The sequence below is a fragment of the Staurois parvus genome, unplaced genomic scaffold (assembly GCF_062004578.1).
Source record: "Staurois parvus isolate SC_StPar_1 unplaced genomic scaffold, SC_StPar_1.0 ptg000357l, whole genome shotgun sequence".
In the NCBI taxonomy this organism is placed as follows: Eukaryota; Metazoa; Chordata; class Amphibia; order Anura; family Ranidae; genus Staurois; species Staurois parvus.
The window spans coordinates 3,503,854-3,529,218 of record NW_028318153.1 but is presented as its reverse complement, the minus strand read 5'-3'; the positions used below and the strand labels follow the sequence as shown (position 1 = coordinate 3,529,218).

Sequence of the window (25,365 nt, the reverse complement as noted above, 5' to 3'; positions counted from 1 at the left end):
TTTGCCCATTGCTGCCCTATTGCCTGTCACCTGGTGGGCAGTGTGCTCCGGAGCCGCAGCCAAGGTGAAAAAGAGCCGCATGCGGCTCTGGAGCCGCGGGTTGCCGACACCCGCCCTAGACACTCATATTTAATCCAAATGGCCTTAAAAGGTCAGTGTAGGGTATTGCAAGGAGCTGGACCTATCACACTCATTCCACCCATGATGGGGGTGGCACCATGCATTTACAAACAATCCAGACAGACACAGAAAATCCCTAAGAACAAATCAGTTTAACAGTGCAGCACGTATTTTCCCCCAGCTCAACTCATGGACTTCTAAGGAAGGCAGAATATTATGTAAGAAAAGGTTGCTTACCTGCCAGTAGTTTATATTCTGTGTTCCTGAAAAGTCCCTGAATGTGTTCAGCTGCTCAAGAAAATTCTTTGTCTACTCCTGGCTAGGGCCCACCAAGCTGTTGCAGAAATGTAAAGCCCTGTTCTTAGGGAAGGAAGCCCATGAATGCGATGAGAAATATTTCACACAGACCGGAAAATCTGTGAACAGAATATTTGTTTACAAGTTTAGCTGTTTTGTATACATTCATTAGGAATGGATTACTCATTAGTCAGTAGAGTACAAGAAGGGGCAGCAAAAGTATTGAGTATTCTGCAAACATACCATTTTTGATATGCAAATGACACTTTTTTTTTCCATCAGGCAGTGTCTGCCAGAGACCCTTGAAGACAATAGGACTTCTTATTTATTATTATTATTATTCAACAGTATGCGCAGCGCTTTACAACACAAGGACAGACAGTACAGTTACAATACAATTCAATACAGGAGGAATCGGGGCTGTGCACCATCACATACAATGCAGTTCTTGCCCCTCCCTTGCACTGGTGACATTTCAAAACAGCCTAAATACTTTGCACATTAATTTCTGCAGCTACAGATTTAAAATAATCATATGAACGCGTTAACCCACATGGAAGAAAATGACAAGAAGCATGAGTAAATGCTGCAAAAGTAAACCAACTTTTTTTTTTTTTGTGCTATTTTTTTGTTTTTTCTTTAAGAAAATTATGCATTGAAAAATAATATGCAATATTAAAATGGCAAGAGGATTATGGAATGCAGTGATCCCCATTAATCTCTTTGTGTTTCTCTAGGTTAACTGTAATGGCTTTACCATTGAAGACGAGGAGCTGTCTCACTTAGGATCAGCTATTTTCCCTGAGTATGTTGTTTAATTGTGAATATTATTATGGTGCAGATGGAGCATATATTATAATACCTTCAGATGTCTTTTTGCCTGTATACTTAGTGTCAATCCATCTGAAACATATTGTAGGTTGTGGTGGTTAGGAAATCTAATTAAGGCAAAACCTTCCTTTTTTTTTTTTATTTTTTTTTTTTGTGCCCCCATTAATGAGATGCACCCTTTAAACTTTAATGAAAATCTAAAAATTTGTGTTGTCACCAGAGCAGAAATAAAGGGGAAATCTTCCAATTAGAACACTATTTTTTGGTGACAAACAGGTATTCCCTCACTTGGGGGGTGGGGGCGGGGGGCATAATCTTGGTCCACTGTTATCACCATTAGGATATCTAGCCTGAGAAATGCCATGCAGTAATCCATGGAGCACATGTTAGACAAGTGGCCACGGGAGATCACAAAAAAACGTTTATAATACACAGTGCCCTAGCAAATTAAATGTCAGCAAGCTAGGGCAGTGTTTCTTAACTTTTTTCAGTTAAGGCAACTCATTCTAAAATGTAAAAAAAAAAAACCTAATAATTTTATATAATGCAGCGGCACTTTTGTACGTAGGACACTCTTACAAAGCAGATACACTCTTTCACACTGGTACTGACTAGTATTCCAGTGTTTCTCTTCTCCCCCATTCAGTTGATATGACCCCAGTGCTGACAGAGGAGCAAACAAGTATGTCCTTAGGCACCTAGTGTCCTCCTTATCAGCCTATAGTATCATCGGTTGTTAGCCATTTCAGCAGGCACCTGGCTGCTGGCATTCTTAGATTCGATCTGTCCATAGACAGGCTGGTTGTACTGAAGTCGAATCAATGGATCAAGTAGACTTCAATACAATCAAGCCCGTCTGTGTTTTTTTTTTTTTTTTTTCCGTTTTTTTTCTTGTCACTGCCAGTGGCTGTAGTCGCCAGCAGTGATCACTTTTTTCTGCTAGTGTGCAAGTCTTCCTGCCAGCAAAACAGAATGGCACTGCGGGAGGGATTCCCCCCATCAGCACAATCAAAAATCGAGCAATTTTCTTTCCTGGGTGGCTTTAGGGTTGACCTCTACATCGAGCCCATCCCCATATTGACCATGCTACTATTGGGTGTGGGGGGGATATTACTTCTTACTTCTGTGTAATTTACCGACCCAGTATCATTTTCATCAATGCCAGTCTGAAGGGGAGGATCTGAGCTCAGTTGATGGGCTACTGGGCCTGAACATAAACCTGTTCAGCTACATTATTTCAGGGGTATGCTGTTTGGTCATATGACCTCCTGCTAAACCAAACTTTCAATCCCCTCTTCTTTCCGAGCCCCACTTGCAGAGACCATGTGGTCCATACCTTGGCATTCACCATGCATCCAGCAGAGGAGGATTCATGGGGAAAGGCATCCTCCGTCATTCAGTGATTGTGTTGATTCGATCTTAATTGCACATTCTAGATTCCCTTTAACTCCTCGAGATGCTGTATTAGCTCAGACACCGTTTAATGGATCTGGCCAGTTTGTGGTCATGTTATGTGATACTTTGCCGTATTGTGGGGTCTCTGTTTATGGCACAATGTGCTATCTTATTACAGATGGAAGCTCTGGTGTGTGTGGACATATGGCCTTGTACAAGGTTAGAGGCAAGGAGTTCTGAGGGAAATAACTGGAGATGGAAGGATTAAGACTAATCTAGAGACCAGCATGATAATTCTTTTATGTCCAGCTCACATAGCTTTTATTTTTAGCTATTATTTTTTTCCCCCCTCATATAGCGGAGGAGCGACTTTCAGAATTATATGCGCTACATTATACCTCCTTGTTGACCTCTGGCGCTAATCTGTTTAATGCAGCATTTAAACAATGGATTAGAGAGGCTTGTGTGATCCGCAAATTAAGGCATGACTGTCTTCCTTGTATCATCATGGCTCACTTATAATAAGGGATCACTGACTAAGATACGGAAATCATTGTACAGTGGGATATGCAGTGCCCGGCAGTCTGCGCTGACGGCAAATGCGAATGAATTCTGGAGTCATTAGAGGTCTTCTATAATCTAAGCCATAAAGTGTATAAACACAAAAATGTAATGTCTTGCAGATTACTGGTCCTGGTGGCTGCATTAGTTTTCCTTATTCAAACCAAGAACATTTTTTAGCAAGTAGAGAAATTATTTTCTGAAATAATGTTGAATTTGCTAGAAATATAGTGCCCTTGTTACTTCTGGTGATCTGAAAGTAGAGCACAAACAATGTTCTCTCTATATTGAAAACTTCTAGTCCCAACAATCACCATGTAATGGATATGAATAAAAGATACTGTAATGGATATGAATAAAAACATGGCTCCCCCCTATAGATACAAAGGAGAAATGAATGTAGACAGGACAGAAATGTGGTGTTTTACACACAACAGGTGGGAAGGGGGAGAAATAAATTAAAATTACATATATATATATATATGTAAATAAATATAATTTTTTTTTTTTTTTTTTTTTTTTTTTTAATGGCAGATATATCCAAACTCTCTCCTTGCTAGCTCTATCGCTTTGTTGATCCGAAGTCTTCAGTGCTGTCTAATGCAGGCCATAGACGGGGAGAAAAACAGCCGATTTTTCTTTTAAAAAATGACATTTATTCTTCAGTTCTTTGACATTTATAGCGGTTGCAACAGTGTATCTATTTGTATCCATTTAGGATACAGATGTTTTTATTCAGAAACAAATAGATACAATGTTGCAACCGCTGTAAATGTCAAGGAACTGTCAAAGAAATAGCGGAGCTCTCTGCAGGGACACTTTTTGCCCTACTGGAATTCCTCTTATTTTTCTCTCTTCTTCCTTCCTTCTTTCCTTCTTTTCTTCTTTCCTTCTTTTCTTCTTTCCCCCTCCTCTTTCCCCTTCTTCTTCTTCCTCTTTTTGTCTTCCTCTTGCAGGTCACTGCTCATGCGCAGATTTTTTTTTTTTCCAACTTTACCGATAAAAAAAATCTGCCGAAAAACGGCCGAACAAATAGCCCACTTACGATCCGAAAATCGGCCGATTTTATTTTCGGCCGAAAAATCGGCCGATTTTCGACCCATCTATGGCCTGCATTAGTCACTGGAACAACATATGAATACAAAAGAAACCAGTCTGGATGTGATTTTACAGGCATTCCACATATGGACATAGATAACTGTATAAAACCATTTTTATCAAAAACAAACATATCATAAAATTCCATAAACACAGCATTAAACTACACAAAGCTACTATGATCAAAATGTATTCGATACAATTTGACACGTTTTTGAGACTACTCTCTTCCTCTTGGCAGCTGAGGAATACAATCCGTATACAAGGTTAATGAACTCTGTACATATACGGTCATTGATGTTCTATACAGTTTGTATATGATGGGGTGTTTTCTCTCTACATATTCTCAACTCCTCTAAGGAAGAAAATAACCTTGAAATGTGTCATGAGAAATTGTAACCAATACATTATGATCATGGAACCTTTGTGAAGCTTTGTGGTGTTTGGGATTTTATGTCCTGTATTGAGTAAAAGAAGAACTGTATAAAACATATTTATGCCAGTATGTTGAATGGTTTGGTTTCTTTTATATGCGTATTAATTTAGAGATGTTGACATTCATTGGATGGGTCTAAACACTTGTGAATTATTGACATCTCTCTGCATACCTATTTTGGTCATTTTGAGGGGCTCCCATCATCCCTGCAGGATTTTTTGTATCTATTAGTGACGCACTGAAATTTCGGCAGCCAAAACATATCGGCCGAAAATAGCCCTATCAACGTTTTTGACTAAAGTAAAAAGTGAGCCGATAGAAGTGCCGATAATGCGAGACCTGGTCCCAATGAGGGGCGGACAGTCTACTTGGTTGGGGAGATTAGAGGGGCTGTGTGTACTGGGGAGGAGGTAAGCAGTGTGTACAGTGAGGGAGCAGCATATACAAACAGGCTCCCTCACTTGCAGCTGTTAAATGTCATTGTGGTTTTTAAATGCCATTGACTGTAAAAGGGAAAATATAAGCGAGCGGTAGAAGTCCGTAATCTGCTAAACACCAAAGGTACCAAAAAGACCTCCCAAGTAAACAAACATCAGGGTGTAGTGCTAAAATAACCTTAATGCTGATAAAAGTAAGTAAAACCAATAAATGACTCTGTAATAACCTATGAATTGTGTCATTGCAACCAACTCAATAAGCATAAATATTATAAATCACAAGATGAGTGTTCAAAGTGACGGTGCTTGCATATACAAAATAAAGTGATTCAACCGTGGTGTGATATGTCGCTAATCAGTGTCTAGCAATGTGCACAGTGCCAGGTATGAGTCCAAGATTAAGGTGCGTGGGAGATTGTGACGATCTTCAGGATCCAATAGTCTGATCCAAACAAGTGGTGATAACTCTCAAAGGTGTAAAGACTGCGCACTCACCAGATGCGCAATTAATCTGCGCATTTAGAGATATCAATCTCAAAGAACCAGGGGGTCCCTTTTAAGGTCTGGTCTCCCTCTTTTTCCCGGATATCCGCTGCCAGTGATGGTGCGCCTGCTCTGTAGATCTGGTGAGTGCGCAGTCTTTACACCTTTTGAGAGTTATCACCACTTTTTTAGATCAGACTATTGGATCTATTAGAAGGAGCTTGTCATTTACCACATATTGTTCCCCTATGTGACCGCAATAAAATCATAAGTTAAAAATAAATAAAAACACACACTTAAAAGTGAGGGGAAAAAAAAAAAAAAAAATATATATATATATATATATATATATATATATATATATATATATATATATATATATATATATCTGTTTATATTAGGGGAATGTAACTGGAGGAGATGGAACAAAGGTGGGCAGGAACACCCAAAACTCTCAGGTGGACTTGATTTGGGATATTATGGTGCCTCCAAGATGTAGAAGGAGCTAGGGGCAGATTCATGCCAATCATGCTCCACCAATGACAGAATGATCCTATTTGATGTGATCCTTAAAAGTAGAACCCTAGTCAACTTTTAAAGTGACTCTGTTGTAGTAAAATGTATGGGGGCTGCAATTGCTGACTTCTGGTTTGAGACTGTAACTTCCCTGGATGTTGGAGGATGCCTTGCCTTCAATAGTTTGAATATTTGGCCTGAACCAAGTATAGAGAGGGTTCCATCATTTTAGAGCATGCATGTTCTGGATCGGTGTCTTCAAAATATTGAGGCCAGGCAACTAGCATTTTAAAGAATCCTTGCAATGGCAGACCCCATACTTTTCTAATAAGAGTCATTTCAATTGGTATTTTCAAGCTTGTTGGGGCAAAAAAAAAGAGAAAAAACATAAAAATAATGTAGTGTGTACAATTGTGACACAAGTCCTCATATTGCAATCGAATGTTATAAATGACCTTTCTTTTGCAATCTGCAGTGCTGTAATTTTCTGTAAAATGCAGTACGGCAACCTGGAGGCATTCTATACACTGATGGTGTAGAGAACCCCCCCCCCCCAGAAATTTCATGTTTATGCGATTTGTCTTCTTGATATTCCCAGACATCTGCACTAAGATACAAGTCAGCTTTTGAGCATCCCTTGCAACAAAAATGTAATTTTGGTGAGATATTCCCAAATGGAATTCGTCTAAAGGGATGCAGACCCTGCCACTTTTCTCTTTAGAGCAGCAGTCGATTGAATATTTCAAAATCACTCCTATACAGATTCACTCTGTACATGGACACAAGCAAACCGCTTTTTCTTTAGAATATAAAAATTAGAACTCGGCAACAACGATCACTCAGAGGGGAATGTGTGGGTGGTGGTGTTGTGTGTGTTTTTTTTTTTTTTTTTTTTTTTTTTTTTTTTTCTTTTTCTGAACAAAAGTGGAGTTACTCTTTTTTTGAGCTTCTTTTTCCTATGGGCTCACTGGTGCAATGGCAACTCAGAAAGGACTGGAAATAACTGGCAGGGATATAGGAATGTGAAGGATTATGATGAGAAGGTTAAGAATTCTCAGACTCTACTGAGAAGACGTTTCAGCAGCGGGTGTCAGACTGAGATATGAAGATGTCAAAAAAATCTATTATTATTTTGGTCATTAGAAAGAAAGCTGTAATCAGAGTAGACTAATTTACTAATGATTTGCACTCTCTGATATGTTGCAGTGTCGCACTAATGAACCACAGCTGTTGTCCCAATGTAATTGTCACTTACAAGGGCACCGTCGCAGAGGTCCGAGCTGTACAAGAGATTAATCCTGGAGACGAGGTGAGAATTAAGCCGAACTGACTTCTGGAAGTCTGAAGTTATGTCAGGCTCTGTGCTTCCTTTGTAATAGGCGGCTTATAATGTTGACTCTTTAAAGAAAATAATAATAATGTTCCTATATATTCCAGAATTAGTAGGGTACCTCTGTTGCATCTACTTTATAATGTAGATTTCTCCTAATCTTTAATTCCCACCAAGCAGCAAAACACACAGATAAAATACATGTAGAGAGAAACCAAGTTTTTCTACCTAAATCTGGCCATACACTATACAATCTGATTTGTACAATCTCATTTATGTAACATAAAGACATACCAACAATGCATTCAATTTGTAACCAATCAGGCCATGTACGAGGGGTGTTCAAGGCAAACTTTTAATAAAAGAACAAATTTCAAGGAGCGGAAACTGCTTTTATTTATTATATATACTCCCCTGCTACGTTTTATACACTTATCCCAGCATTTAATGCCTGGAAAGCTTTGACATAGAAAGATTTGACAGTATGTCTGAACCATCCTAGGACAACCTGCTTTTCTTTGTCATCAGTGCTGAAATGCTGACCTCGGAGGAACTACTTCTTCTTTCTTCATCTTTCTTTTTCTTCCTTCCTTCCTTCTTCTTCTTCTTCTTTCTTTTTCTTCCTTCTTTCTTTCTTTCTTTTTTCTTCCTTTCTTTCTTTCTTTCTTTTTTCTTCCTTCTTTCTTTCTTTCTTTTTTCTTCCTTCTTTCTTTCTTTCTTCTTCCTTCTTTCTTTCTTTCTTTTTTCTTCCTCCTTTCTTTCTTTTCTTCTTTCTTTCTTTCTTTCTTTTTCTTGGGGGGGGGGGAGGGTCCAAACAGGTGAAAATCACTCAACTGTTTGACTTTTTATTTGGTGGTTGTGAGTCCGCTTGTTTACACTGCTTTGATGCTTGTTTTGATTCCGACGTAAATTGATGTGCCTGGGTTTCATCACATGTAATAACGAGATCCCGGACTTCCCTGTCCCTTCCCTGTAAAAACGCTCCTTCAACACCGTGCAGATTTCAACTCTTCTGTGTTTCTCAAAAGCTGAAAGCTGTCTTGGTACCCAGTATGTGCTAACTTTTGAAAATGCAAATATTGGTGAACGACTGTGTTCACGGTTCCCACAGAAAGATTAGTCTTGTGCAATTTCACAACAGATTATGCGTTGTGTTGATTATTGAGGATCAGGAGTTCTACGTGTTGAATGTTCACTGGAATGACTGCTGTGGGCTGGGAACCACCACAGCCGGGATCATCACTGACGGATGTACGGCCATCTTTGAAACTTTTACACTGTTCAAATGTGACATGTGCGCCGCCTATCAGGAATAGGACACACATGCCACTTACACCGATATGTAGTACCACCATGCTAGCATCCCTTTTTATACCTGTAAAATTAAAAGTCCCAGTTTGACTTGAACGCCCCTCGTACTATGCACTTTGTACAATCTCTTTTAGATGTACCATCAATCAGATTGTATAGTGCAGACCCTTTAGAGGTTTCTGTTTTTCTGTCCTTTCAGTCCAAAGATTTACACTGCTCTGCCACAGCACAGTCCAGTCTGGTAGGGCAGGAGACCTGATATTTCTCTACTACAGATAAGTAACATTTTAGAGTCTAGGGTCTTAAGCAAGGAGTGCCCATTATACCGATTTCATTTGGTATCAACCCCTTACTATCCCCTGTACAGCAGAGCCTAACAAAAGGAAAAAGCAGCCCAGGGAAGAGCCAACTAGCTGTGTTGCAGTGCTTATGTGCAAGCAATGGGAATGTTCATAGGAGCAGAGAGATGAGCTCATCAGTGTGCTGCTTCACCTTTCAGTGTCCAGTCACAGGATAGAGGAGGGACAAGAGCTGCAAGTGTTACTGAACAGCAGAGAAACATCTGTTCTTTTGCCCTACCTAGAGTTGTGCTGGGTGGCAGAGCTGTGTAAATCTCAGGACTGGATAAACAGCAATCCAAATCCTTTGGCAGGTAAAAGAGCTCTCCTGTTTTTTTCCTGTGTATTTAGCGGTTTGCCTGGACTTCAGCTTTAGCCACTTCAGCCTCCTCAACCTATCAGTAATGTCACCGGGTTGAAGTGGTTATACTAGGATGATGCTTGCAGCTACGGCCATTATCCTGGTATCTTTACATTTAAGCCCACTGCCGGCTAAAAACAAACGCAATCCTAGTGGCCAATCACTTTTACAGGTGGTGGAAGGGGGTCCCCCACCTTCCCGGGTTCTCCCTTTCCACTGGCTTACCATAGGGATCAAGGACTGGAACGTCCTCAATCATCTCTATGGTATTAGAAACCAGAAGCGATGAGTATTTTATCACATCTGGTTTCGCCAGGATGAACGTCAGAGCGAGAGCAATAATTCTAACACCAGACTTCCTGGTGTGACATGTTGGGTATCTATTTACTCAGCGCAACATATTTTCTATTTTAGCAAACCATTGGGTTTTATATTGTGGGTTTTTTATTTTGTTTGTTTTTTTGTTTTTTTGTTTTTTTTTGAGGGCCTTTTTTACATTTATTAACCGGTTCCCATCCCACCTATTGTAGAATTACGGCCAGGCGGGACCTCTCGTTTCTGGAGGATGTCATATGATGTCCTCCCATTCTTGCCACACATGCGCACCCCCGATCAGTGGTGAGCTGTGTCCCTCAGATATAGCACATTACCGATCAGGGAAAAGAGGCAATGGCTCTTTACCATTTGATCAGCTGTGTCCAGTCACAGCTGATCTCATGTAAACAAATGCTGATTATCAGCATTTCCTTTCCACAGCACTGAGAAAAAAGCCAGTAACCAGCTTTCCTGTGACACTGATAATCAGGGCTCTGATCTTCCAGTGCCTGTTGGTGCAGCCCCATTGGTGCCTTTTGATCAGGGCAGCCTCATCAGCATACATCAGTGAAGAAAAAAAATTACTTATTTGCTAAATTTTAAACCGAAAGTAACTTTTTGGGGTTTTTTTGTCTTTCATAATGTTTGGTCTTTTTTTCGTTTTGTTTAGCAAAAACAAAAACCCCAGTAGTGATCAAATATCACCAACAGAAAGCTCTATTTGTGTGGGGAAAAATGATTCTAATTTAATTTGGGTACAGTGCTGCAAGACTACGCAATTGTCATTCAAAGTGCGACCACACTGAAGGATGAAAATTTGCCCTGGGCAGGAAGGGGGTGAAAGTGCCCAGTACTAAAGTGGTTAAAGTGTATTTCCAAAAAAATAGTGTTTGGGAAAAACCGTTACGCAAATACTACGTGACATGAAAAAAGAAGGGGCAACACTCACTGTTTTATTCTCTAGAGCACAGTGGCCCTCCAGCTGTTGCCAAACTACAAGTCCCATGAGAAATTGCAAGATTGACAGTTATAACCATGACTCCTAAAGGTAGAGGCATGATGGAACAACAGCTGGAGGGCCACCAGTTTGACCCCCCTGGTCTAGAGCCTCTACTTAAAACAAATATATATAATGTTTGGGGTAACAAGTAATTTTCTAGCAAAAAATGCAGATTTTTACATGCATGGTAGAAGTGTCAGAATAGGCTTGGGGCTGAAGTGGTTAAGGCATGCAGATTATCTATGTTGAGCTGATTTATCATTTTTATTATTTTTTAACAACACACAAGTAAAAGTAAAGTCTATATCTGGCCCTTTAATTCCGTGGTATATGGAGAATGAGCCCCATAAAGTAACAGTTTATTCTGTTACTAGAATGGTCTTTGTCCAGGAACACACTGGCTGTGGGCAAATGTCAGACCTTCCCTGTCCACGCCAAGAAATACTTGTGCTATACCGCACTTCACTGACCTTATACATGTGGAATTCGTGAGTCTGGGAAAGAGCCTTTAAGAGCATCAGACTTCAATAGATGCAACTTTAAATAGATTTGACCTATAGAAAAGGGCTGCATCCTGCTGTGCAGTATGGCCCATTGGAGGCCGGCCAGCTTGTAACATGGGAGCAGCAAGTCTTGCTGTGAAGCTTTACTAACACAAGAAGTCACAACTAGCTGGAAGATTATCAGAATAAGCATGGCTACATGGGGGAACATAGTCTGGCAGCGGTCCTTTTTTCTTTGTGGAAGTCTTCTTACTGCTTGGAATCTTGATAAGATTACGAGGAAGGGTCTAAACATATAATCAAATAGACCCCTTGAATAAATGTAGGCATGCCACAGGCTCCAGGAATATATTTCTACTCCATGGTAGGGATGTACCAGCTGTTGCTGTATAGGATTACACTGTCCTACATCGCCCCCTTGCGGCTTTTAAAGATTATAACAGCCATTCTAACAAAATTATTCTAATGTCTTTTTCAATAAATAAAAATAAAGACTCTAGAAACAAATGCCTGGTCACTAAATAAGGATCCCTGTAAAGAGGAATCATACTTGCCTATTGTATTGCCAGTGCTGCCATTCTTTGCACCCCTTTTAAGAGCCACAGTAAATGGGCCACCACAATGTGACTGCCCTTTAGGGTGTTGTCAAGGTTCCTTTAAAACTGAGGAGTAGAGGGGTTAAGTGGTTGAAGGAGCTGGTGGCAACTTACCAGCTGAACAATTGCATAGGGACAAATTTTCAGATTAATATATATATAATAATTTTGTTTTTTTCTCTACTTGATTGGTTGTTACACCCCCCAAAAAAATTACTCTTCTGCAACACCCATTCAAAGCAGACTGTTGCCTTGTCCAGCTGGAATGTTTTGTGGTCTGTGATGACCCATGTGATGCTGTTAACCCCCCCCCCCCCAGCTCTTATGCAGCTGAGATTAGAGGGTATGTGATCAATTATTTAAAAAAAAAAGGGGAGGGGGGGTATTGGTTTGTATAACTATACACAAATGTTTAGTCTTTCATTACTATTTTAAACTGAATGGGTTGTTTTCCAAGGTGAGGGTTTACAATCCCTTTAATTTAGGTGGAGATGAAGTCTTTACCAGGGATTAGTTTATTTTACTACAAGTTGTATTCCTATTGCCCCCCTTCCTGAGGAAAATCTTGGAGTAATTGGGTGCTACAGCAACAATCCGCTCTTTAACCGGTATTGTCATATAAAATTAAAATCCTGTAGTCCAGATATTTATTAAAGCAAACTTGTCACAAAGCAATAAAATCTAGTGCAATGTTTCAGGGCCACGCAGGACCCCTTTATCATTACATGCCTGGCATTGTGATGTGATTGCTTCAGTAATTATTTCAACTATGATATTCATCCATGGGGTGCTGGTGACATATTTCTTCTTCCATTTACTTTATTAGTACAGTGTTTGGGGATTGGTTGGTTTGGGATTGCATAAATACTGCCCTCACTGGTGTCCTTCCTGTTCCTAGGTGTTCACCAGCTACATTGATCTACTCTACCCCACAGAAGATCGGAACGACAGACTTCAAGATTCTTACTTCTTCACTTGTGACTGCAGGGAGTGCACAACAAAAGAGAAGGTGAAGATATAATTAGAATACATTGCTTATTGTCTAGCTGTGCTTATTGGAAACTACTAAAGTGAATGAAAATCGGGTATCTAGAGAGAAAGGTGTGAGAGAAAGGTGTGACTAGAAGTTTTGACCTCAGGGGTCTCAGGTTGGTGTTACATTCCCTGCTTAGGGCTGAAGACTTGGTAATCACACTTGGCTCTCTGAAACTGGGGCTCAGTGGCAACTTCAACCCAGTTCCAGGCTCTACACCTACGCACACAATTGTTACAGAAAGCTTCATCAGGCTGCAAGTTAATATGCTGAGGTCCACTTCATCAGGCTCACAAGTTCATCTGCTGAGGTCCATGAAGGTGAGCATTGTATCATCAATATATACTTATTTTTTTGATGAACAACTACTGAAATGAAATCAGTTACTCAATAAGCTACCTATACAGTTTCAGCAGACCCATAGACATAAGCTGAAATTTATTTAATTTTTGTTTTTCAGTTTCACTCTTTAGATGTGGTGGTGGGTGTAATACTTTCCTTCTTCAGGGTTCACCTCTTTATCCTTCAAATAACACACTACAGGGGCTAGGGTGACAACACTCCCTGTTATGTCCCGGAACAGTGGTGTTCCCCTATTCTGCTCTCCCAGTTTAGACTACAGATGCAACTCTTATTACATAGGGAGGAGGTGTTCTGTAGATCAGAGAAGATGGTTGTAAAATCTGATAACCTTGCTTGACATATCCAGTGCACAGTTCTAGTACAAGGATACTGGAGTTCTGGCAGGATTTTTTTCTATACTGGATATAGTGTACTTGGCATGAAAATAAATGCAGTCAGTACAACCAAGGACAGGTAAACGTCAGTATACCATATTACATTTCTGTTCTTGGGTTTAGATACACTGTATTGTGTACAGAAAAGACTACGTTCTGTGTGATGCTGATCCTCTGTAATTGGAAGTCTAGTCAAAACCTTTTAATTCTTCTATTTACATTATAGATACAATAGAGAGAGGCTGCAGCCTTGTAATTTTTTATATTGCGGTCTGTGAACCCTCCGAATTAGGAAATTCCCTTTCTCTCTTAAAGACTGGTGTCACTGGGACAAAGTTATTGGAAGTGTAATTTAAAATATTACAGCGTTCACCAAAGTAAAACTGGGATTTCCCAATGGAGTCAGCTGTTCTCGACAAAGCGGAGATTGCTCCTTTCCTGTTGTCTCCAAAACTGGAAGACCGTGTGAAGCTCCAAATAAGGGCTCATACAGCGATCAAAACATCACCGGCTCTAACACTTCCTCATTCAGTCCAAGACTAGAAAAAAAGTTTTTTTTGTCTGGAGTTTCACTTTAAGGGATAAGCTAATTGTTAAAAATAAATCAATAATAATCAACACTTCTTTTTGCTTCTACAGAAAAGTACATTTTTACCTTTTTTTTTTTTTTTTTTTTTTTTTTTTTTTTTTTTTTTTTTTTTTTTTAGGAGCCTGCAAAGCATTGCACCAGTGGTCAGCAGATCGCTGGTGCTATGTAGGAATCCTGCAGACTGTCAGTGGCAGTTTTACACTGACAGGAAGAATCTGGAAACTACCACAGTGCTGAACAGCAGACAAGCAGACTGCTGCAAAGGATGTTGGCATTTATAGTTCATTTGTTCACAGAGCTCTTTGAATAAATCAAGTGGCTGTGTGGGTGGAGCCCATCTATAGAACTTCTTTTTTTTTTTTTTTGTCAAAAACTGACAGCTGGTATGAGGACCTTCTCCCTGTACTGCTGTCACACAGCAGTCCTGACAGCGGGTGGTGTTGCACACAATCTGCTCCCATGCAGTCACTGGGATTGTGTATAAAACTGATAGGCAGACTTGCCAGTCAGTTTGAAGCAGTCATGCGGCTGTGCTGCCACCCCAGTTGCTTCCACACACCCCGTTAACGGGGCCCATTTTCCCACCCTACCTACACCCACACCCTGTGCAATGTATTCTGGGCTCTGCTTGCCCATTTGCGGGCCCAGGGCTGACGTTGCAGGTGCTGACGACTGGAGGGGAGAGAGGAGCGCAGACGTATGTCCCTGCTCTTCTCCCCTTCTTGCTGTGACCTGGAAAGTGATGTGTATGACGTCACTTCCAGGTCACCCTTTTACTTTCCCTGGCTAGAATAGCTGGGGAGGAATGTATTGTAATGTGATCTGCATTGCAATACATTCAGTGGAGCCCAGAGGAGATAGGCAGGGGTCCTGCGTGTCTCAGTAAATAGAACCTGTCACCTAAAAAATCATCACATAGGGGGACTGTGTGCCCTTCGTGATGGAGAAAAAAAAGTTAAGAAAACCCCCCCAATCCACACATATATGCACAAATGAACATAAATGCATGCGACAGGGTCACCTAGGCGTGAAAACGTTGGTTGCCATACACGTTGAATATCGCTGCGCACACCGGAGTGAGAGCATCATTCTAGCACTAGACCTGCTCCGTAACACTAAACTGATGACCTGTAGGGGCTTTTGAAGCGTCACCTAAAAAAAATATACGGTACTGAAGATTGTCGCCATTTCACGGGCGCACACAAATTTAACATTTGACATGTTGGGTATCTGTTTACTCAGTGCAACCTCGTCTCTTAGAATTTCCTAAAAATGTGGGTAATTTATTGCGTTTTTGTTTGCCCTAAAATTCACTTTAGTGTATTTTTACTGAAATTTTGCTTTTCTTTGTGGTAGTTCCAGTTTTTTATGTCACACGATACCACAATTTTATTCTCTATGGTGTCTACTTTCAGCAAATATATAATGTCTGGGGGTTTTGTGTAATCTTTAGGCCTAAAATTATTATTTTTTTTTAATCGTGTGCAAAAAAAACCCGCAAAAACTGTTCTGGCAGCAAAAGGGTTAAGCTGCCCATCGCTGTCAGATTGTACAAATCACCTTTTAGATTTTTGACATGAGGGCCTACCTCAACTATCCATCCAATTTGTATCCAGTTACTCAGGTTCTTGCACTAATATTAATTAGTAGATCTGAAGGAATATGTACAATCGGACTGCAATATGTACGCTCAGCTTATATAAATAGTAAAAGACGTTATTTCTCGAGAACCCAGCACTCTGCGTGTGTATGTACACATTCTACATCAGAAGCTGATAACACAACATGTCTTTTATATCTTCCAGGACAAGGCAAAGCTGGAGATCAGGAAATGCAATGACCCACCCAACCCTAAAGATGTACGAGACATGATCAAATATGCCCGCGGTGTGGTGGAAGAGTTCAGGAGAGCCAAGCACTTCAAAAATATCCTTTGTGTGTCTGTAGTTCTACCTCTAGGTCATCACTAATGTTCTGTCTTCAGCAGTCTATTTTAGTTGTATGTTGGTGCCCTCCTCTGATACATCACACGTAATCGATAGCACTACAAGCACAGGGACAGAACATGGAAATCTCCCAGTGCATTATGGGAGCTGTCAAATCTATTTGGCCATATAATATGTGGTTTTGGTGAGGTTAGATGCCAGTTTTTTTTTTTGCAAATGCTTAATATTGTTCAATAGCCCATTCACCCAAACCATTCAGTGGAATTGACCCTTTAAATGTACACTTCAGTAAAGCATTAAAAGGCCTCATTCACACAGGCATACTGATTCATACACCTGTGCAAAGGTCTGTGTTTACCCATATGGGATGCACAGGTGCTCCTTGCAGCCTGTTCAAATCAATGACCGGTGGGTGGCTGCACGTTTCAGAACTCAAATAGACTGCCTTCTGATCCTTGCATCAGACACTCCATGGATGTACAATCTGGGATGTGCTTGGAGATCCATCCAGGTCCATGAAGCCGCCTGCCTGGCATTGACCTGAACAGGCTGCAGTAAATGGGGCTGCATGGAACAACTGTGCATCCTGCTTGGTTGATGGCTCTGTGCCTAGGTGTACTGATCGCTACACCCATGTGAATGGGACCAAAGGGTTGCCCAGGACCCTGGCCTACTGATTAGAACTGTGGCATTCATCCTATGAAGCTCAATGGCCCTCTTGCTACATTGCTGTGAACATGCTTCTAAATAGGGCTTTAATGATTTGCATAAAAGTGATACCATCACCTAAAATGGATTTGGCTTGTTTGTGTTTGCTGGCAAATTGAATTCCATGCTGACTTCTTCCATATGGCGGTAGATCCAGTGACAAGATCTCCTATCGAGAATTCTCCGTATGGCCCAACTGCTATGGCAAAGCCCAGTGGTGTTTTCACACTTTATGATGGATTCTCCATAATGTGCAATAAAATGTAATGAAGAAGGAGTTGCAAGAGCGTGACTGCATCATTGCCACAGAAGGGGTGATACCAAAACTTGCAGAGAAATCACCTGATATAAGAAGCTAAAGGGCAATTCAGCTCACTGCTGCACCCTCACCCCTCTTCTGAAGTAAAATATCCGATTTGGTGGCAATGTACTATACTGAGTGAAGTTTAGCAAAGTTTCCAAAGTAGAGGGAGCACTTTCCTGTTTGATTTGCTCCTCTGCTCTTGGTTTTCATTTTCAAGTTAGTTTTGCCATTATTACAATGTTTTATTTTTCTATTACTTTTATTGTCAACTATATAATTGCTGTTTTTGAGGTTTGTAAATGGCATCATCTTTTCCCATGGTGACTATAGCAAGTAATGTAGAAAGGGAAATGCAGTGGTCCAGCCACTAGTTTATATAGTTTTGGCAATAACCGGAAACAGTAGGAGAGAGGACTATGCCCTTACAATACAGTCTGGGGAATTGCAGTAGCTGTAGAAAGTGAAACACCTTGTCCTTGTGTTCTATAGGTTTTGTGACTCTTCAGACCAGTGGTTCCCAACCTCAGTAAGACCAGGGTCCGATGAACTTTCAAAACTTTCCAACTGTAAAGAAAAATGTTTATAATCGTACAATACAACATTGTATTGTATGATGATGTATTTAAAAAATATTAAAATGTAAATGCATAGTTGGAAATGAGTTACTTTAAATCTGGTGGTGTCAGTGGGATAGTGGGCCCTTTAAATCATTGGTGTCAGTGATATTAATTAAAGTAGAACTCAAGGCAAAGTTGTATTCCTTACTTGGAGGGTTATAACCCCTGTCAGGTGTGATTTGCCATCTGTGTCCTATTGGGGAGATTTCCCTTCATTTCTGGTCTTGTAGCCAAAATGGAAGGAAGGAATCCTGGTTATCATCAGACCAGAGCTTAGAAGATTTTTTTGGTGACTGTGAATATTTGGGATTTTCTTTCACTTTCCAGCTCGGTGAAAAAAAGATTTTGCCTTTTCGTTCTACTTCAGGCTACCTTGGGACAGGAGGCAGTGCCACCTGCAGATAATGCCTGACTATCCCGCCCAGTGCCTCTTCTTCTATTGGTGTCTTTCTGAACCATTTCTAGATCAGTCTAGCTAAAATTAATCTCTGAGCAGATTGATCTGCTTATTAAAAGTAGTAGTGATACTCTAGATTTTTTTGTGACTTGGTGTACAGGGGGCCCACCAGAGAATCCTCCGGGGGCCCAGTCCAAGCCTGGTACAATAGTGGTACTTAGAAAAGTAACTCTGGTGGGATTTTCTGAGTGGTCAGTGATTTTTCTTAACCATACCACGTCCTAGCGAACTGCTGGAGATGTGTGAGCTCAGTATGGAGAAGATGGGAACTTTATTTGCAGACACCAACATTTATATGTTACACATGACGTATCAAGCCATGGGAATCTGCCTGTACATGCAGGACTGGGACGGAGCCTTGAAGTATGGAGAGAAAATCATCCAGCCGTACCGGTAAATACCAATGGCCGCACCCATTCTGATAGCCTGTGAATTGGCATTAAAGAGCACCTGTCTTGGTTTTATAAGGTGGAGGGTGACAGTGATTCATTTGGGCCAATACAGTAATGGAGGGATTAGTATATTCTGGAACTGTGGTTTTGCAGGTAACCTGTTGTGACCAGTCATTACCAGACTACAGATACTGCCACTGGTGACCATCCCCAGAAAATGTTAAGGTGTAGGTGTGTGTGTGTGGGTGCAATCATAGGCTCCTGCAAACTCTCAGCATAGCTGTCTGCCTGTACCTCATACGGACAGGCAATTATTGATAGCAGGAAGATAAATTGACTACAGGACCTCTCACCAGCACCCTCGTAGTTCATTGAGAACTATAAGCCACAATGGCTGACGGTACTTGTAGGCATTTATTCACAGAAAACTGAATAAGTAACGTAGCTGTGTGGGCAAAGCCCCGCACGACCACGCTGTTTTTAAATCATGACCGCAAGGGCGGGGAGAATATCCCCCGCCCCGGTGATCGGGAGGAAGAGGCTGCAGATGCTGGAACATGTTCCACCTTAAAACTGGGAGGAACATGCAACATATTCCAAGAACATATCCTTGAACCAAAATTTAAATTATCCCACATGCTGGAAAATACACTTAAAAAAACCACATTTGTATGGATTATATCCAATAAAGTCATTTCTATACACTATTCATACCACCATATGCATACTTGGAAAGACAAGTCCGTAAACCTTTTAAAAGCCCATTAATAATTTCCATGAAATCCATGTTGATTGGGTCGTACAAAACACTTCACACCGTATCAAACGTGTTCTCCCAAGTGTTTCCACAATTCTCTCACCTCTGTAGTAGACCTATGTACTGTATCGGGTAAGTCATACATAGCTTTACTTCTTTTTAAGGGGTGATTTTTTTTTTTTTTTTTTTTTATTCTTTCCGATCTCCTGTTTATTCATAGCCCCACAGATTTTTCAAAGGCCCCACAATCCTCCAGATTTAATAAACCGTGTGGATAATAATTTGCCCTCTTATATCCCAGGGTTAAAGCCTCTATCTTATCCTCTTGCCTCCTCCATAAATATGCAGATCAAAACAGACAAAAAAAAAACAACTCCTTGTGCTTTTCATAAAATCAATGCACGTTATAAAAATACATCAAATTGCCATGTGCACTTTCATCAGGTGCACTTCCAAATCAGTTTCAGTATTGCTCCTTTAGGGTAGTGGATGGATGGCAGTGGATGAATGACGCACGGCTTTCCCTGATGTCTGCCTACATTCTAGTTTGTGCAATGTCATCACTGGCTCGGCCCTTCATGTTGTGTCACTAAACGCTTGGATGGAGGAATCCCCTCTGCTGGGACAGTGTATTCTGACAGCACTCTCTGCTGTCAGAATACACTGATCAACGCTGCAGCCACTGATCGATTACAAGTTTTCCAGCAGGTCTGTTTTTGACAGGAGCTGATTTAATGATCCGCTTCTGTTGAACAGGGAGGACTACTCACACATTGAAATTGGGCTGGTCTCTGCCGAACTGGACAATTTTTTGATTCATATGTAATCGGCTTTAGTTGGGTTCAACATAAACACATTTTCCAATATACTTACCAGCATTGACACTAACAATGTGCGTTTTAAAAACAGCGGGTTTAGTTGCACACATTTGCAAATACACTGCTCAAAAAATTTAAAGGAACAATTTTTAATCAGAGTATAGCATCAAGTCAATGAAACTCCTGGGATATTGATCTGGTCAGTTAAGCAGCAGAGGTGGGTGTTAATTTCATTAACACCAAAGCAGCTGAAACTGATTAACAGGTGCACTAGATGGGAAACAATGAGATGACCCCCAAAACAGGATTAGTTTTACAGGTGGAGGCCACTGAACTTTTTTTTTTTTTCCCTACGCATCTTTTCTCACTAGTTTTGCATTTGACTAGGGTCAGTGTCACTACTGGTAGCTGGAGGCGATACAGAGGTTGCACAGGCAACTCCTCCAGGATGGCACAGCAATACATTCCATTACCATAGGGTTTTCTGTGTGATTCCAGGACACAGGCAGTTACTCTAGGAGAGCTGGACAGGGCCGTAGAAGGTCCTTAACCCATCAGCAGGATCGGTATCTGCTCCTTTGTGCAAGGAGGAACAGGATGAGCACTGCTAGAGCCCTACAAAATGACCTCCAGCAGGCCACTGGTGTGAATGTCTCTGACCAAACAATCAGAAACAGACTTCATGAGGGTGGCCTGAGGGTCCTCTAGTGGGCCCTGTGCTCTCTGCTTGGCACCATAGAGCTCGAATGGCATTTGCCATTGAATACCAGAATTAGCAGGTTCGCCACTGGCGCCCTGCACTTTTCACAGATGAGAGCAGGTTCACCCTGAGCACATGTGACAGACGTGAAAGGGTCTGGAGAAGCCGTGGAGAACGTTATGCAGCCTGTAACATTCAGCATGACCGTTTTGGTGGTGGGTCAGTGATGGTCTGGGGAGGCATATCCATGGAGGGATGCACAGACCTCTACAGGCTAGACAATGGCACCCTGTCTGCCATTAGGTATCGGGATGAAATCATTTGACCCATTGTCAGACCCTACGCTGGTGCAGTGGGTCCTGGTTTCCTCCTGGTGCACTACAATGCCCGGCCTCATTGGTGAGAGTATGCAGGCAGTTCCTGGAGGATGAAGGAATTGGCCCCCACGCTCGCCTGACCTAAATCCAATAGAATACCTCCGGGACATCATGTTTCGGTTCATCCGACGCCGCCAGGTTGCACCTCCAGGCTGTCAGCTCAGTGATGCCCTGGTCCAGATCTGGGAGGAAATACCCGAGGACACCATTCGTCATCTCATTAGGAGCATGTTCCAACATTGTCAGGCATGCAAACAAGCACGTGGGGGCCATACAAACTACTGAGCACCATTTTTAGTTGCTCCAATGAAATTTCAGCAAAATGGACTAGACTGCTGCATCATTTTTTCACTTTGATTTTTAGGGTGCCTTTGTAAGTTGATAATTTTCATTTCCATTTCAGAGGACAGAATTCAAATGCGGCATCCTTATGTTCCTAACACATTACCCAGTCCATATCGGTATAGATATCCAGCATGAGATTTTTCCCCATTTTGATCTGATGAGTTTTTAAAGTGTTCCTTTTTAATTTTTTTAGCAGTGTGTATATGGAAGCCACAGTGCCCACACCAAGACTCTTCTGTATACTGCGGTCCTAACTCTATAATTTTAGAGTCTCCAAGTTGGAGCACTTATAGCAGTGGATAAATTAAGGACCCTTCTATGTGCACCTTACTGCAAAGGGAAGTTATAAATTGAAGTGGTTGCCATCTTTTTGTATAGCTTATTTGCTGATTTGGTGTGGATTCCTTTTAGCTGCCATTGTGCTATTGCTGGCTGTCCAATATGTCCCTGTGCGTTTTAAGGAGGAATGGGCCACCTCCAGACAACCCTGCCCTTCATTTATCTGCTGCTATGTGTTCCAACTTGGAGGCTCAATATAGAGTTGGGACCGCAGTATACAGAGTAGCCTTGGTGAGGGCACTGTGGCTTTAACACATTTTGTAAATATGTGCAATGAAATCCTCTGCAAACAAACCAAACTGACCCAGTCTAACAATTCATGTTAAAAACAGTAACTGGTAAGTGTGCTTGGAAATCTTTTGTTTGTGATGCGTGTTGTCCTTTTATGTGCACCTTACTGCAAAGGCTTGTTATAAATTGAGTGGTTGCCATCTTTTTGTATTAGTTGGTTGTCATGCTTATTTTGAGTACCGTATTTGCCGGCGTATAAGACGACTTTTTTGCCCTGAAAAACATGCCTCCAAGTGGGGGGGTCGTCTTATACGCCGGGTGCACTTCAGTTGGGATAGACATAGCTGCCATAGTGGCCTTACGATACTCGCTCGGTGCCCATAGTGGCCTCCCGATGCCCGCCTACCTCATTCTACATACCATCCAGTATCGCGCGGAATCCAGTGTGGCCGCGGCGGGTCATCAGCGTGGCTGCGGCGAGCATCAGCAGCGATACAGGGGTGCCAGCCTTTTCGGTGTGACCGGCCTGTTCTGCTCGGTGGGAAGCAGCGGCGCTCTGGCCCGCCACTTGTCTACGCAGGGCTCGCACATGCGGACTTGCGCACTAATGCCAATTACAGGGAGATGCAGGGACATGGTAGTGACATGGAGACAGGGAGGGCAGACAGGGAGCAGGGACCAATCCAATCAGGCTTTGTATACAGCCAACAGCCAACCACAGTACTGCACCATTGTACAGTACAATACAGCATAGAAAATGTCCAGCAGTCAAACCTCTATCAACCCTATCATGGCACCAGCAAAAAAAAAGAGGGGGTAGTCTTATACGGCGAGTATATAACAAACTCTATATTTTGAGTGGAAATGTTGGGGGTCATCTTATACGCCGGCAAATACGGTACTTCAAGAGTTCTTGACACCCAGTACAAGTATGCAGCATCTGAGTTCACAACTCCTGAACTGCATGTCTGTTCTGGGTCAGCAATTTTGCAGATATTAAAGCCATACATTTAGCCAGGCACCTAGCATTTTCAGGAGAGATCGCCAATGCCAGCTCGTGTTTTATTTTGTAGTAGTTTTTGTCTATTAACGTGAATAGTCTGAAAATAAAATTAGACCTTCAGAAGAGTTTTTCTTTATACGTTGGCACTCTAATGCAGTACAATTGTGATATCCAAAGTACTGGTATCTACTTCAGCCAATCAGAATCAATCTCTGCTAACCCTTAGTGGACGATTTCCCCAGGTGTATGGTTCCAAAGAAATAAATATATTGTAACTTTTATATCATTTTTTGTTTTTTTCCAGTAAGCACTATCCAGCATACTCTCTAAATGTGGCCTCCATGTGGCTGAAGCTGGGAAGACTTTACATGGGCCTTGAGAAGAAGACTGGTGGAATTAAGGCCCTGAAAAAGGTAAGACAAAGGGGGAAGTCTACATTTTGCATTCAAGCGGTACTAAACCCACAATGTAATACAGCCTACCAATTCTTCGATGTGATTTTTTTTTTTTTGTTGTTTTTTTTAGGCTTTTTCCTTTTTTTTTTTTTTTTTCCCCCAACAGAACAAGATATCCTGCAGATGTAGCAGTTAGGGGATTTAGATAAACCAGTTACCACTGATGAGGGTAACTTGTTTGGTTTTACATTAATAAAAATTACCACTGAGATTGTCTCAATAGGAACAAAACTGTATGCTGTAACTGATTATAAAGTGTTAGTTGGAGTTAAACTTCAATTAGTCCATCTAAATATGTTAGATGGACGAACACTCCCCTCCCCCCAGACTGCCAATGATAATGTCTGCTGTACCCCCTGTGCCCCTTTATGCAGAGTGGGGGCACTCTAATACAGGAGGTGTGTTACTGGCCAGATCACCAGAAAAAAGCCTAAAAAAAAGAAACGTAATCCAGCCACCACATTTAATCATTGGTAAGCTGCAATATATTACATTTGTGGTTTTGGGTTCAATACCATTTTTAATTTTGCTTCATATTTTTTCGCTCCTTTTATTATTAAGTTAGAAAATGATATGCATATGTAATAAGAGTTTGTCTTCTAGACTGACTTGAAAGGAGGGGTGGGCGTCCTCCAGGCTTACCTGCCCTCAGTCTATCCATTATTATGCATGTGCTTCTACTATGGAAGCTCTCTAGGGCTGCAGAATATTGGGGTGCCGTGAAGAGGCTCTGCAGCATATGCATATAATTGCATTTGTGTACAAACTAAACTCCTGTGTTTAACAAACTATTAGAAAGGACAATTCAGTTGGTTGCAGGCTGGTTGTTAAGCTGAGTTGGAAATGTTTCCTTTATTATTTGACATGCGTCGTCCTTCCATGTGCTCCTTGCTGCAAAGGCAAGTTAGATACAGGCAGTTGCCATTTGTTTGACTTGAATGACTTGGCCTGTGTCTGGGGAAAAATGCATCATTCCCCAGGTGAAACCCCAGTATACAGAGCCTAGACCGTCCACTGTGTATATTGTAAGCAGAGGTGCTCAAACCTGTGGCCCTCCATCTGTTGCAGAACTACAAGTCCCATGAGGCATTGCAAGCTGCTGACAATTACATGCATGACTCCCAGAGACTTGTAGTTCCGCAACAGCTGGAGGTTGAGCACCCATGTTGTAGGGATATTAGAAAATTGTGCACACCCGCTTCTGTTCTGTTGATAATGGGATTGGCCATTCCGGGGCACTTCTGCAAAGTGGGAGGGACTGCCTCCTGTAGTCACGTGATTTTGTATTGCCCCATTACAGACCTGCACAGAGTATCTCAGCGAGGATGAAATTGTTAGAACAGGGAGCTACAAGAGAGAGAGAGGAAGAGCATTCGGGTTGATGCCAACTAAACATGGATGAAAGAAGGAGCAATGTGGATGTTTTTGACAGTTTATGAATCACACAAAATTACAAAAATGTATGTAAAGCCAAAAGGTTCTTTAGTTAAGGTTAGAATAGTGATAGGTTAACCAATGTTTATTTTATATTTTGCGTTGTGCTTCCCATTGAGGAGATTTAAATCTGAACTCCAGTCTGGTCTTCAGTCTTAGGGCTCATGTACACTGCAGCTGATAAACTCACGTTTA

At 41.4% G+C, this 25,365-nt stretch overlaps 1 protein-coding gene across 1 annotated transcript in view; it reads left to right on the top strand.

Moving 5' to 3' along the window:
* The window catches only part of SMYD2 (SET and MYND domain containing 2), a 78,946-nt gene that overhangs the window by 46,696 nt on the left and 6,885 nt on the right, over positions 1–25,365 (top strand). The window contains 6 exon segments of the mRNA XM_089684818.1: positions 1,155–1,222; positions 7,381–7,483; positions 12,827–12,937; positions 16,093–16,213; positions 18,538–18,712; positions 23,586–23,694. Coding sequence (XP_089540944.1) covers positions 1,155–1,222; positions 7,381–7,483; positions 12,827–12,937; positions 16,093–16,213; positions 18,538–18,712; positions 23,586–23,694 — 687 coding nt within the window.